At 35.8% G+C, this 15,356-nt stretch overlaps 1 protein-coding gene across 2 annotated transcripts in view; it reads right to left on the reverse strand.

Moving 5' to 3' along the window:
- Positions 1-850: 850 nt before the first annotated feature.
- Positions 851-15,356, reverse strand: part of LOC123524294 (CDK5 and ABL1 enzyme substrate 1-like) — an 81,055-nt gene continuing 66,549 nt past the window's right edge. For both annotated transcript variants that reach the window (XM_053539018.1, XM_053539017.1), the window contains one exon: positions 851-13,276. In XM_053539018.1, coding sequence (XP_053394993.1) covers positions 13,136-13,276 — 141 coding nt within the window. In that variant the 3' untranslated portion in view covers positions 851-13,135. The remainder of the gene's footprint in view (positions 13,277-15,356) is intronic.

Below are 15,356 nucleotides of genomic sequence, written 5' to 3' on the forward strand. Positions count from 1 at the left end.
TTAATATTTCTCTGGTTATCATTATTTATTGGACTATAATCTTTCCGACAGATGTCGTATAACGAAGATAATTTACTTTATCGTTTTGTCACTAAACTTTCCATACTGAAAGCCAAATAGTGTTTTGAGAAAAATGTTCAGTAATTGGACACATAAAATTATGTGCTAACGTTTCACTTGCAAAATGGATACACTAATCCTTGGATTTTCATGTGAACAGACTTCGATGTTATTCTTATCTGAGACATGAACTTGCATCCGGTCCCAACAGTACGATTTTTTTGGATATCAGGTGGACGAATTCCGTACACTTCTCATGTTCGGCATGTTGGGAAGACGCTATATCAAGAAGTCCACCTTAAGTCTTAATATTGCATGTAGGTGGAAATGATTTAGACAGTCGGCAAATTGACATGATTACGACTGACATATTGATCATGCGCATTATTACTTTAGCAAGTCTGTGGCGCACACGATATGACATATGCCATGTTTTCATTGTACAGATGCTTCCTCGTCCAAATCCCCGGTATGTTCTTTCAGAATTTTACTGGCGAAGTGTTGTTGTGGCAAAACAAGTCCTCAAGAGAGAATGTTCACACATTAATAGGATTACATACTGGAAAGTCCATGGGGTGAAAGCGAATGTCAACATAATATTACGCTGATGGGGTACTAGTAGGGTGACAATCGAGTCAAAAGGGCTCTATTTTTAAAGTTACCCGGACCCCCCTGTACAACAAGATAAGTTATATACCAAAATGTTCGTAATAGACTGAAGGTTTAGAAACTACCGGCATAAATTGGCATAAGTGGTGGCATTCTGAAAAATCCAAGATGGCGTCCAAGATGGCTGCCAAAAATTAAAAATATCATTTTTTTGCAATTTTGTGGACCCCTATATTGCAAATAATGATTTTAATTAATTTGTATGTCTTAAATATGCAAGAATACACATTGATATGACCATTTATTGGTAAATTTCGTGAATTTTCCATTAATATTGCCAAAAAATAGACAAAATGTTCCCATAAAATGGTTAAATTTAGGGTATGAGGTGGCGTTTTTAACAGCAGAGCAAAGGTCTGTTTACGAAATTTGAATAGATTTGTGCATGGAAATCAACTGTAATATTCAGGTAATAAAAGTAGTTACATGACATAAGAAAAGAGGTTAAATACTTGAATCCATAAGCTTTCATAAGTGGGTGGGGTAATTTTGCACGCGTTTTAGATATAAATGCGTACACCGTTACATTTTATATTTTTAAACTATTTATTAAACTTTACCTTTAGCTTTGATTGCTCTGTGTGCTAGTATATTACAATCATGCTACATTTAAGCTAAAAGAATGTACTATCTGAAAGCGAAAATCAAAGATGGCTTCCAAAATGGCTGCCACTTACACTGAAAATGGTCCAATATAAGGCTAAATTTCATTCATATGAGTGGCAATTGGACTTAATGACATAAAAGTAACAGAACATATTGTAATAAACAGAATTTATTCATATTTATTCATTTTGGATAGAAAACAGATATTAAATATACTTTTAAAAGCTTTTATAAACGAATGGGGTACTCTGACATGCGTTTTTAGCTCACCAGAACACAAAGTGCTCAAAGTACTCTATTGTGAGCGGTCATTGTCCGGCGTCCGTCGGCATCCGTCTTGCGTCATCTGTCAACATTTGCCTTGTGAACACTCTAGAGGCCACATTTGTGACCCAGTCTTTATGAAACTTAGTCAGAATGTTAGTTTTGATGATTTCTAAGTCAAGTTCGAAACTGGGTCATGTGGGGTCTAAACTAGGTCAGTAGGCCAGATCAAAGGAAAAGCTTGTGAACACTAGAGGCCACAGCTGTGACCCAATATTTATGAAACTTGATTAGAATATTTGTCTTGATAATTTCTAGGTCAAGTTCGAATCTGGGTCATGTGGAGTCAAAAACTAGGTCAGTAGGCAAGATCAAAGGAAAACCTTTGGAACACTCTGGAGGCCACAGTTGTGATTCAATCTTTATGAAACTTAGTCAGAATATTTGTCTTGATGATTTCTAGGTCAGATTTGAATCAGGGTTATGTGGGGTCAAAACTAGGTCACCTGGTCAAATCAAAGGAAAAGCTTGTGAACACTTTAGAGGCCACAATTTTGATTCAATCTTTATGAAACTTGGTCAGAATGTTTGTCTTGATAATTTTAGGTCAAGTTTGAAACTGGGTTATGTGGGTTTAAAAACTAGGTCACTAGGCCAGATCAAAGGAAAAGCTTTTGAACACTCTAGAGGCTAAAAGTGTGACCCAATCTTTATGAAACTTGGTCTTGATGATTTCTAGGTCACGTTCGAATTTGGGTCATATTGAGTCCGACGCAGCTTGTGAAACTTGATCAGAATGTTTGTCTTGATAATTTCTAGGTCAAGTTTGAATCTGGGTCATGTGGGATCAGAAACTAGGTCAGTAGGCCAGATTAAAGGAAAAGTTTGTGAACACTCTATAGACCACAGTTGTAATACAATCTTTATGAAACTTGGTCAGAATGTTTGTCTTGATTATTTCTAGGTCTAGTTTTAAGTTGGGTCATTTGGGGTCAAAAACTAGGTCACATGGTCAAATCAAAGGAAAAGTTTGTGAACACTCTAAAGGCAACAGTTTTGACTCAGTCTATATGAAACTTAGTCAGAATGTCTTTTTGGGTAAAAAAACTAGGTCAGAAGGCCAGATCAACTCTGGTGAACGATATAGGGCCCATCATGGCCCTCTTGTAACTTTACAGTACCGTACTGGTGTATCGATTTATTGATACACGCCCCTTGTGGTATTTCTAAGGTTATAAAATTTATGTAACCTTTCTTTAATCCAAAACAATCGCGACAAATCTATATTTGCTTAAAACAAAATGAATTCATCGAAGTTTGGATATACTTCAGTTCTGTAGAAATGTATTACTGACTACATGTAATGTAGTGTAACAGAATAACACAAAGTTTAATAAATGGCAAACTTAAAGTTTGCTTTAACTGTAAACAGTAGACTGCAAGGGACAGTTATAAGTCTAATAGTCATTAGTTGCACCAAAAGCTAATATTGTAAACATAAATTGGCATGTATCTGTGTTGTCAATGCAGCCTTTACATTCACAGGCATGTGTACATGGCTGCTCATTTCTTGTGCAAATGCAGTTACCAGAGCAAAAATCTTTACAGAGACACACTAGGTCACTTTGGAGTCCGGGTGCGGCTGCAGGTTGAGACATGATGTGTGGACTCTATAGACCAGTATCTGGATCAACCATGAAACCAAAATCTGCTTGGATTAGCAAACTAAAATCTTTATTTGCTGCATTTTTCCAAATTAGTATCTGATACGTACAGCGGAGTAAATGCAACATAAAGCTGTCGTCAGTTGGTGGTAGCTTTCTTGGTTTTACCCGCTTCTTTTCGAGAACGATACTTGAACGAAAGTAATTAAAAAAAAGACAATTTGAAGACCCATAAAGGTACCCCACAAAAGCAGTGGCAGCAGACTTAGACTTGAAAGACAAACATGGTGCACTACCAAGATTGGAGAGATCATGAAGTTGTTCTGCATATTTCAGTAGTACCTAAAATGCCTTCTTTTTACCCACACCATACATAGAACAAGTGTCACATCCTATAACACAGTATACAGGTAACAAGATATCCTGTTGGGCTGGCGACAACTTCGCAACCACAACATGGATTGGTATATATCTGGTAAGGTCAGTATGTGTAGATCTTCGACCAGTTTTGAGAAAGATTGTGTCAGTACCAAGACTACTAGTGTGAAGAGTTAACAGAACCAAAACGTTTGTTTCTGGACTAATAAAATCTGTAAAAAGATCCTTTGGAAGCAAAGAATGCAACCAACAATAATAATAGTAGACTCGGTTTGATCGAGTCTGTTCATGAGAGATAATGAAATGTGCAACACCTCTTAACAACGGCCTTCCTGGTGCCAAGACTGGATGTATATGCCAAATGTAATATCATCCTACCATCAGCTTCTTCCTGACTTGATTCCATTTGATAAATAAAAGAAACAGCACTACAACAGACTCGTAGGATTTTTTCATCCTTACCACCTGAAACAAAAATAACTTTATCTGTCTCAAGCAGATTATGACAATTTTCTGTCAAATATCTTATATACAGCTTTATTAACTCATTCTTGCTTTTGCTCCTAGTCAAGACTTTCTTCCAGTCAGGAATCAACATGTTCATCAGCATAGCAACTGGCGCAGTGGTACTAGTGTTACCACGTTTCCTGCGTGTCTTGGACTTCAAGCTATCTGTTAAATATCGGTCAAAGACAACATGAATCTGTTTACAATGCAAATTGCTTTTAAGGATATAGCTCCAAAACCCAGAGGCCATCTGAATGTATGTCTGTTTTTGATCTTTAGAAGATTGTAGCTTTTGAACATTAGCCATAGCATCAAAAACAATACAGTCAGGCTCAGAAACACTTGAGACAATGAATTCAGAACCAGCTAGTTTCTCTAGCTTCTCACCAAAATCAGACTTCTTCGTTGACATCATGTCTCCGTCATCAGAAAACAAACTAAGTGGTACAGGAGCTTTTTCAAATGAAATGACTCGTTCAAGTGGTATTTTCTTGTGGGCACTGATGGCCAACAGTCTTAAATACATTTCCTCTCCATTTATACTGACAGCCTTTGAATTAACAAAATCATTGTCCTGAACAAATTATTCAGTTGTACAAATAGTTCATGGAAGTTTTTTGGACTTGTCTACTCGTTTTAACCCCATGATTTAATTGATTCTTGTTTATTTAGAAATTTGACAAGGTCATGCACTGTGTGCATTCTGGGTTTCAGTATTTTATTACATTGACATTGTGTATCATTGTAAAATCTATCAGGAACAATAATTGTAAAATATTTTCTTCTAGATTTAACCGTTTTATGCTTTATTAGTATGTAATTTTATGTATTTCTACATTGTTTACATTTATTCATTTGAATGTTCCCGCTTCCAAACATTAACCAGTGATATGGCTATTTGTACCTCAACAATTTGGTCCTACCCTAAAATACCATTGGTAACCAACAAAATTTGATGCAGCAACAAAATAAGTGTTAAAATGATAGTAAATGAAACAGATATGGACATATAAGATCAGTCCTACTTAGCAGTTTCTTCCATTCCCAATGATAAGCTATTCTTCGTGTTTTTTATAGGACGACAACCAAATGAGTTACTCTTGATCAAACAAGGCACAGCCTAGTTTGTTCCATAAATAGGCTACTGGTAGGTAAGTATTTGAAGTAAAACTGATGTAAGCTCTTATTAAACCCTGAATGTGTTTATTACAATAAAAAACATGTGTAGGTTAAGAAAAGGTGACTTAAGTCAGAAAAGATCATACATAATATGCTCAGTGCTCTTAAGTCTGGCTATTTTCAGTGAAAGATGTGGCCATTTTGAAAGCCACCTTGGATGCTACATATCAGTTTACACATTCTTCTTGCTCAAATATAACATGTTTTTAACATTATATATACAAACAGTGCTTGGAGTTGATAGGGAATGTCAGTTTCTAGTCATATTAACCATTTACATTTATTTCTAAAATTCATGTCAAATTACCCCACCCACTTATAAAAGCTTATGAATTAAAAAATCTATTTTTTTTCTAACTCTGTGTATATATTTTTATTATCTGAATGTTACATTTCATATCTGAGCATAAATACATATACATTTTGTCATATCCTTTTACCTACTGTTAAAAATAACACCCAATACCCTAAATTTAACCAATTCAGAGGGAACAATTTTCTACTTTTTTGCAAAATTTACAAAAATATATATAAAAAACAACTAAATAATGTAATTCCAATGTGTATCCGTGCATATAAAGACATAAAACATACTTAAAATCATTAAGTGCAACACCTTGGTCCACAAAGCTGAAAAAAATGATATGTTTGCTTTTTGGCGGCCATCTTGGACGCCATCTTGGATTTCTCGGAACGCCACCATTTATGCCGATTTATGCCGGTAGTTTCATAAACTTCAGACTTCTACGAACATTTTGGTATATAACTTATATTGTTGTACAGGGGGGTCCAGGTTCATATTTTTTAAAGCCAGAAAGTCACCCTACTATACACTTCAATGATGTGGGAATGTTACGTTACTTTAGAAGTATCCAAGAGCTGCGATTAGTTCGCGCATCAGTAAATTTCTGCCAAAATGTATTTCACTGTCTGAATTTGTGTTTTAAGTGCAGGATTTTGTTTCCCACATTGGAATTTATTCAATTTGTGTGCTACTCATCACCGACGGAGTGCATTATATACTTCTTCTTTTGCAGGGAGCTCAGATATTTGGTTACATTTGACAAAATTGGATCTTTTACAGTTTGTCGAGTGGAAGATTTTGTATTACATTCTAACAACGCAATAATGTGTATAGTCATGGTGCTAATATTTTAAGGTCTACATATGTTGCATTTTTAAATATTATATATGATGTAAGCACTTGATATGTTTCTTCTGGTATGGTTACAGTATACATTTAATACAAACTGTGGCTTCTGTGAAGTACAAGTCTTTTTCAACGGTTTTCTATAATATGGTTTGTCTGTTTTTGGTCTGAACCTGAAGGGAAGGGTCAGGTTGTATTTACAGATGCCTTATTTAAGGCTGGGGCAATGAGTTGCATTCTGAATTTTTTTTTTATTAATTACATTGTGCCAACTTTACTTGAATTACCAAGTACTATAGTTAGTGATTTATTTAAGGCCAGGGCCAGTTGTTTGTTTGTTTGTTTTGGGTTTAACGCCGTTTTTCAACAGTATTTCAGTCATGTAATGGCGGGCAGTTAACCTAACCAGTATTCCTGGATTCTGTACCAGTACAAACCTGTTCTCCGCAAGTAACTGCCAACTTCCCCACATGAATCAGAGGTGGAGGACTAATGATTTCAGACACAATGTCGTTTATCAAATAGTCACGGAGAACGTATGCCCCGCCCTAGGATCGAACTCGCAACCCCGAGATCCGTAGACCAACGCTCTTACCTACTGAGCTAAGCGGGTGGGCTAGGCCCAGTTGTTGCTTGTTTAAGCTAGTGGTGGCTGTTGAACTGCCACAGCTGTGACCTTATTGCTAAGGTCAGGTTCATATTTCATGCCTTAATTCTAAGGTGGTTAATCATGCCTTAATTTCAGAAGCTGGCTGGTTAGATGTTCAAAGTCAAGAAAATGGTAAGCTGTGTTTTAATTAGTAGCATCTTTCTCAAAATAAGTGGACGAAATATTTTATGACACCCCAAGAGTTAATTGCAGCGTAAGTCTCCCGTGATGTGCCGACAATTGATCAGCAAAAATATTACATAATTATCTGTAATATTATCTAAAAATATTTTCATCTTTAGCCAAAGTATTGTTCGGCTTTGAGGTCAGCGATGTTTTTGTACTTTTAATAATGGAATGGTCTGTTATTTAGTATGATAGTCGTTTTTTATGTAAATAAGACAAGATAAAAAACAAAGACAAATATCAACAAGAGGACCATGATGGTCCTGAATCGCTCACCTGTTCCCACATGACCCAGTTTTAAACCGAGTATGACATCGTTTTTTCTATTATTTGACATTTTGACCTAGTTTTTGAGCTCATGTAACCCAGTGTTGAACCTGACCAAGATATCATCAAGATAAAAAATTCTAACCAATTTTCATGAAGATCCATTGAAAAAGATGGCCTCTAGAGAGGTCACAAGGTTTTTTTATTATCTGACCTACTGACCTAGTTATTGACAGCATGTGACCCAGTTTCAAACTTGACCTAGATATCATCAAGGTGAACATTCTGACCAATTTTCATGAAGATCCATTCAAAAGTATGACCTCTAGAGAGGTCACAAGGATTTTCTATTTTTAGACCTACTGACCTAGTATTAATGCAGTTGACCCAGTTTCCAACTTGACCTAGATATCATCAAGATGAACATTCAAACCAACTTTCATACAGATCCAATGAAAAATATGGCCTCTAGAGAGGTCACAATGTTTTTATATTATTTGACCTACTGACCTAGTTATTGAAAACACGTGACCAAGTTTCGAACTTGACCTAGATATCATCAAGGTGAACATTCTGACTTATTTTCATGAAGATCCATTGAAAAGTATGGCCTCTAGAGAGGTCAGAAGGTTTTTCTATTTCTAGACCTACTGAGCTAGTTTTTGACCGCAGTTGACCCAGTTTTAAACTTGACCTAGATATCATCAAGACGAACATTCTGACCAACTTTCATACAGATCCCATGAAAAATATGGCCTCTAGAGAGGTCACAAGGTTTTTTTATTATTTGATCTACTGACCTAGTTTTTGAAGGCACATGACCCAGTTTCAAACCTGATCTAGATACCATCAAGTTGAACATTCTGAACAACTTTCATGAAGACCCATTGAAAAGTATGGCTTCTAGAGAGGTCACAAGGTTTTCCTATTTTTAGACCTACTGACCTAGTTTTTGACCGCACATGACCCAGTTTCGAACTTGACCTAGATATCATCAAGATGAACACTCTGACCAACTTTCATAAAGATCCCACAAAAATGTGACCTCTTAGAGTGGTCACAAGCAAAAGTTTACGCACGGACGCACGACGGACGCTGCGCGATCACAAAAGCTCACCTTGTCACTATGTGACAGGTGAGCTAAAAACATGCCGATTTCTCTATTCAGCAGACGAGTCTATGAACTGAACTTTCAAACATCAAATTCAAACTATATGAATTAAGGCTTAATATAAAGCTTAATTGATTTAAAAATGATATCAGGTAATGATACCTGTTCATGCAGGTTGGCATGTCTGTCTAAGCGGTTTTGTTATTTATATCTCATATTAACTTTTACTAGTTATTTTTTCAGACTAGAAGAAGTTCTGCAGGATTTGATAATAGATGATGCATTAGACTTTGAAACAAATGAACTATATGAGGAGGACTTCCACACAGAGTTTGATTTGCTGATTAAACAGAGGGATCTGGATGAACAAGAAACATTGACCATTATTCCAGAAGATTTTAACTTAGACCTAATGATACAGAGTCTCAAGCATGATCACCACATAACACCCAATGATGGTTAATGTGAATGAATTGTGTAAGACTTTAAGTCCATTGAAATTAAGAGAGTTCTATGCACATGAGTTCAATTTTTTGGTGAAACTATTGCAGAAATCGATACTGAACAGGCTTTACCTGTGAAACTAGAGGAACTCGCAAAATTTACAGAGAAGACTTACAAACACCAAATAGGTGATGACTTCAAACTGAGAATAATGATCTTGTTTGAGACAACAGGTTTCAGCCCAGAAAGCACACATAAAACTTTCAATATCAGCAATTGTATGAAAGAGCATGTGTAAAAGCAGAAAACATCTAAGTACTTATTAAATGTAGAACAGCAAAAGAGGTCTTTAACAGATGCATTTAGATCCAAGTTGAGGTATGTAGGAGGATACTGCATTAATAAACTGAAATGGCATTATGTAAGAAAGATGCATACTACAATGTCTGATTTGAACAAAGAAGAAGAGTATGAGAAGTGCCTGGCTGCTGTCGAACTTCTGCAAAGTGTGCGTGAGAAAGAGGAGTACTTGAAATCAAACACAGATGATATTCAATCCTTGCAGGATGTAATAAGAAAACAAAATGTATGAAGAGAGCTCACTGATAACTTATACTCATTCTTCTGCAATTTGTGTGAGAAGACTTTAAAGCTTCTTGTAAAGGAAAATCTTAACAAAGTTGGGGAAAATATGTATGAATATTGCATCATTGAGCTTCAGAGTGATCAGGAACTGGATACTTTATTTGGTAACTGTTGTTCAACTAAATGGAGAAATGACCTTTTGTCTGAAGAGGTAGTCGGTGAACAGGTAGGGTAGTGAAATACAAATGATTCCAAGAAATATGCAAAAGATTCCTGCATATTATGTTTTCTCAGTTCTGAAAGGATCTCTTACAGCCATACAAAGTTGGAAAGACAACGGAGCATAGGAAGCAAGTACAAAAAGAAGAAAAAGGAGACGGTGATAAAATCAATTTCTTAAGAAAAAAACAGTTATAAAGGACAAAACAGATGGGAAAGAAATGTCCCATTTACTGATGCGAGATTTGCTCTTTAGTAACAGTGAATTTCTGTCACTTATGCTGAAAAGTCAGCTTGTGAAATTGTGATAACTCAAGGTAAACAGTTAAAGTCTGATTTGATAGAAGCTTTCTCTAAAGCAATTCCAGAGCATACTTCCATGCCCAACCCTAATGTTTTACAGTCAAAGCATCTGAAGAAAGAAACAGTTCCAGATACACATCCTACACCAGGCATGTCAAATGGGATTGCCATAGGTGCAGAAGAAAGGAAACAAGGAAAAAGGAACAAGAAAGCAGTAATGAGTAATTCAACTAAGTCCATAACTTCCAAATGTTAATCATATAATTTACTGACGGAAGCAAATTGGAAGAAAGAAGAACAGCTACTTAGGAGTCAGACTACCAAAATGTCAAACTTTGATCAGAAAACCTTAGGACTAACTTCTTAAACCTGTACTGTTGTGTTTTTGAGAGACTATACTCTTACCACGATGCACATTATTATTCAATTAAGCAAACATATGCATCAGAAAACTCAACAATGCACTTTTTAAGTGGCGGCTTCACACATATCAGACTCAAAATCTAAGAGCCCTTGTATTTTAAGGGGCTAGTCAACTGATAGAAAGAAATGTATATGCCCATCCAGTTAGATCACACATCTTTTGATTGCCTATCGTTGAAAGAACTAGCGCTTGATGACAATATCAATGCCTATTTGAAACATAATATACAGCACCCAGAGAGATATTTTTTTTTACTTTATACTCTATTCACCTTTTGGACAGATGAAAAGAACATCCTTCTACTGAAAATGAACTTGGTTTTGTTTGAGAGTCGATAACACCCTTTTGAAAAAAAAACATGCGCTAACCCCGGTCACATTGGAATTGATCATACTAAGGAACAAATAGGAAATATTTCATTCATGGCTTTCATACACAAGACGTGTTATTCCAAAATCAAGGTGTTATTGAATTTTCAACCTTGTTGTTGGAATTGTTGTTGCAAGAACTAGTGTAAGTCTTCTTGATTATGAGAAAAGTCAAAGTTTTTTAAACAACATCACCATAGCAACCTTTATAGCTGGAAGTAACAACTGCCATGTAAAAATAATAAATGCTAATATATATCATAGTGATAGCTGAAACTGTTATTTTATATCATTAACAATCTGCTACCTATACAAGTTCCTGAAGGAACTGAATGCCCTCTCTTTATGATGTTAACCTTTACCCTGCTAAATTTCTAAAATGGACTGGTCCATAATTCAATTTGAGCAGTACCACTTATTTTTCAAAGGCCTGTTCACTAAACATTTACTGACTGAATAGTAAACAGTGGACCTTGTTTAGTATAGAGAAGTTTCCTCTTTTCAGGGGTTCCAGTTTAACCTTTAGCCTGCTGGCATCAAGTAATTCTGCCTTTGTGACCAGTGCAGGCTGATCATGAATGAGTCCATTTTAGAAATTTAGCAGGGTAAGGGTTAAAGTCATTCCACTGTACCACCATTCTTGAAAGCAGAAGATTTGCATCTATTTTTTTATTCCTTTTTTAGCTAACACTACCTGGTGCATTTAAATGGTAAAATTATAGATTTAATAGTCTTCCTTTCTTGGACCTATAAACTGATGGTAGGATAGATACAAATCTTCTGTTAGAAGATACGCAGCAGAAAATAGAAGTCTTATATGATTCTCAGATACCGTATATTCCCCAGTCAACACCATCCTTCCAAGTTATCAAAGTTAATTTTGGTCAAAAGAGACTGCCAGCACTACAACTATAAAACTTCAATTCCATTCATTTTAAGTACATTAACTAAAAAACATTTTTGAGGGCCTTAATACGTGTGTTAATAAGGGAATATATGGTAGATAGTATTTTGCTGTAACAACATCTAGGCCCTGTTGTTCAAAACTTAAACTGGCTGTTAAACTAACCACCAGTTACATTTTGATTGAAAATATTAATCTTGACGGTAAACAATGGTATGATGTTTTGATTTAAAGCCCTGCTCCGGGGCTATTCAAATTCTATTGTGTGTATGCAACCCATGATTACAATGGGTAACAAATAACGGCCACACGTCACACTTTAGCACGCAAAACCATAGGTAGTTTAAAGGGAATGGTATTAAAAACTGAGGTATTTTGACAGGCGTCACTGTTCATAGTCAGGATTTTCATGCTTTTTCAGTGCCAATTTAAGGTTAAAAGGTAGGACTGGAGCAGGTCTTTAACTGTCATAATCCTTAATTTACTAAGTCTTCTAAAATGTTGAAATTAACTTTAAAAGTTAATTATTCAACAGCTTAATCAACCGTTAAAACTTTGAACAACTGGGTCCAGTTCTATTTCTCCCCAATTTGTAAAGTATTGAAGAAAACATTTCCTTGTCTAACCAGAACTCCTGCATATGCATTAACCCTTAGCCTGCTGCAGGCGAATTTAACAGCCTTTGCAAACAGCTTGGAACCAGATCAGATGCCGATTAAATCGGCGTCTGATCAGGTTCCAAGCTGTTTGCTACTCTGACAATATATCTTCCAATTTTGGGGCAAATTGAATGAACTTTACAATTTTAGCAGACGACAATCTATCTAGCATGCTAAAGGTTAATTTTCTTTCACTATAATGTAACTGATAGGTATAATGAGATTCTAAAACTACTGTGAAATAAAAAAGATTTCAGGGGACTGACAATCTTTAATAGACACTGTAGTTGTGCCAGTCAACAAGACTGAATTCTTTTAGTCCTTCTTCTGTGTTCAAATAATTCATGTGCCAATGAAATAGTCATTTTGGCCAAAATCACTTAATTTCTTAAAAAAAAAACACTAAATTTTTGGCCAAAATCACTATTGTTTTGCCAACATACCTAAATGTTATGCTAAAAGAATTAGAAGATTTTACAGTATATATTCTACAGTATTTACAAACTTAAAAATTAATTGTTTCTAACTAAATACCACTATCAAGACTGATAGAGTAGCCTCTGATAATGTGGGTAGATCTCGCTGTCGGCTATAAGCAAGGAAAATTCTAGAGCAACCAAAGTAGCAAACTCGTAGGCCAACATCTCCTTCCTATGTAGTCGGAAATCATCTTCTATTTGCTGTAAATTAAAACACAAAATACAAAATCAGCGCTTTAAAAAACATATTCATCAGACATTTAGTTCTCTTGTTTAACTTTATGATAACTTCATGCCAACTTCTACAATAATGTTGGGTTTTAACCCATTTTAATATCATTATCTTTTCAATTTACTCAGAGTTCAAAGTATCTTTGGTATGAATTTATTATTTGTGAGAAGAAAGTCTGTATGTCTGAGGTTAGTGTTTATTCTTTTCTTGAGCTGTCGCAAAATTTATATAAAACTTTTACTTATAAAGTTTCACAATTAGGCAGCTTGACATTAATTTAAACCCAATGGTAGTGCTGGGAATCAGTCAAAATTTCTGCATCTGTTAATCAGTACTACAAGAGGACCATGATGGTCCTGAATCGCTCACCTATCCCCACATGACCCAGTGTTGAACTGAGTAAGTCGTTATTTCTATTATTTGACATAGTGACCTAGTTTTTGAGCATATGTGACCTAGATATCATCAAGATAAAAAATTCTGACCAATTTTCATGAAGATCCATTGAAAAATATGACCTCTAGAGAGGTCACAAGGTTTTTTCTATCATTTGACCTACTGACCTAGTTTTCGAAGGCAGGTGACCCACTTTTAAACTTGACCTAGATATCATCAAGGTGAACATTCTCACTAATTTTCATGAAGATCTCTTGAAAAATGTGGCCTCTAGAGAGGTCACAAGGTTTTTCTATTTTTATACCTACTGACCTAGTTTTAGACCGCACATGACCCATTTACGAACTTAACCTAGATATCATCAAGCTGAACATTCTCGCCAATTTTCATGAAGATCCATTGAGAAATATGGCCTCTAGAGACATCACAAGGTTTTTCTATTTTTAGACCTACTGACCTAATTTTTGACTGCACATGACCCAGTTTCGAACTTGACCTAGATATCATCAAGATGAACATTCTGACCAATTTTCATAAAGATCCCATGAAAAAAATGGCCTCTAGAGAGGTCACAAAGTTTTTCTATTTTCAGACCTACTGAACTAGTTTTTGATCACACGTGATCCAGTTTCAAACCTGACCTAGATATCATCAAGGTGAACATTCTGACCAATTTTAATGAAGATCCATTCAGAAATATGGCCTCTAGAGAGGTCACAAGGTTTTTCTATTTTTAGACCTACTGACCTAGTTTTTGACCCTACGTGACCCAGTTTCGAACTTGACCTAGATCTCATCAAAGTGAACAGTCTGACCAATTTTCATAAAGATCCCATGAAAAATATGGCCTCTAGATAGGTCACAAGGTTTTTCTATTTTCAGACCTACTGACCTAGTTTTTGACCGCAGGTGACCCAGTTTCGAACTTGACCTAGATATCATCAAGGTGAACGTTCTGACCAATCTTCATGAAAATCCATTGAGAAATATGGCCTCTAGAGAGGTCACAAGCAAAAGTTTACGCACGGACGACGGACGCCACGCGATCACAAAAGCTCACCTTGTCACTTTGTGACAGGTGAGCTAAAAAATGTCTGATCATTGACCAATCATGACAAACATCAAATACAGTCGAATACCGTTACCTCGATATTCAAGGGACTGTAAAAATTGCATCAACGTATCCGAAGTTCGACGTAACGATATCGACTATCTGGGACAACTATGTACTTGTGTTGGACATCTATATTGTCACATGCTTTGGTCCTGAATTGCTCACTTCTTCCCACATGATCCAGTTTTGAGTATGACGTTGTTTTTTTCTATTATTTGAAATAGTGACCTAGTTTTTGAGCTCATGTGACCCAGATTTGAACCTGACCTAGATATTATCAAGATAAAAATTCTGACCAATTTTAATGAAGATCCACTGAAAAATATGGTCTCTAGAGAGGTCACAAGGTTTTTCTATTATTTGACCTTTTGACCTAGTTTTTTAAGGCACGTGACCCAGTTTCAAACCTGACCTAGATATCATCAAGGTGAACATTCTGACCAATTTTCATGAAGATCCATTCAAGGGTATGGCCTCTAGAGAGGTCACAAGGTTTTTCTATTTCAAGACCTACTGACCTAGTTTTTGATCGCAGTTGA

The sequence above is a fragment of the Mercenaria mercenaria genome, chromosome 3 (assembly GCF_021730395.1).
Source record: "Mercenaria mercenaria strain notata chromosome 3, MADL_Memer_1, whole genome shotgun sequence".
Taxonomy (NCBI): domain Eukaryota; kingdom Metazoa; phylum Mollusca; class Bivalvia; order Venerida; family Veneridae; genus Mercenaria; species Mercenaria mercenaria.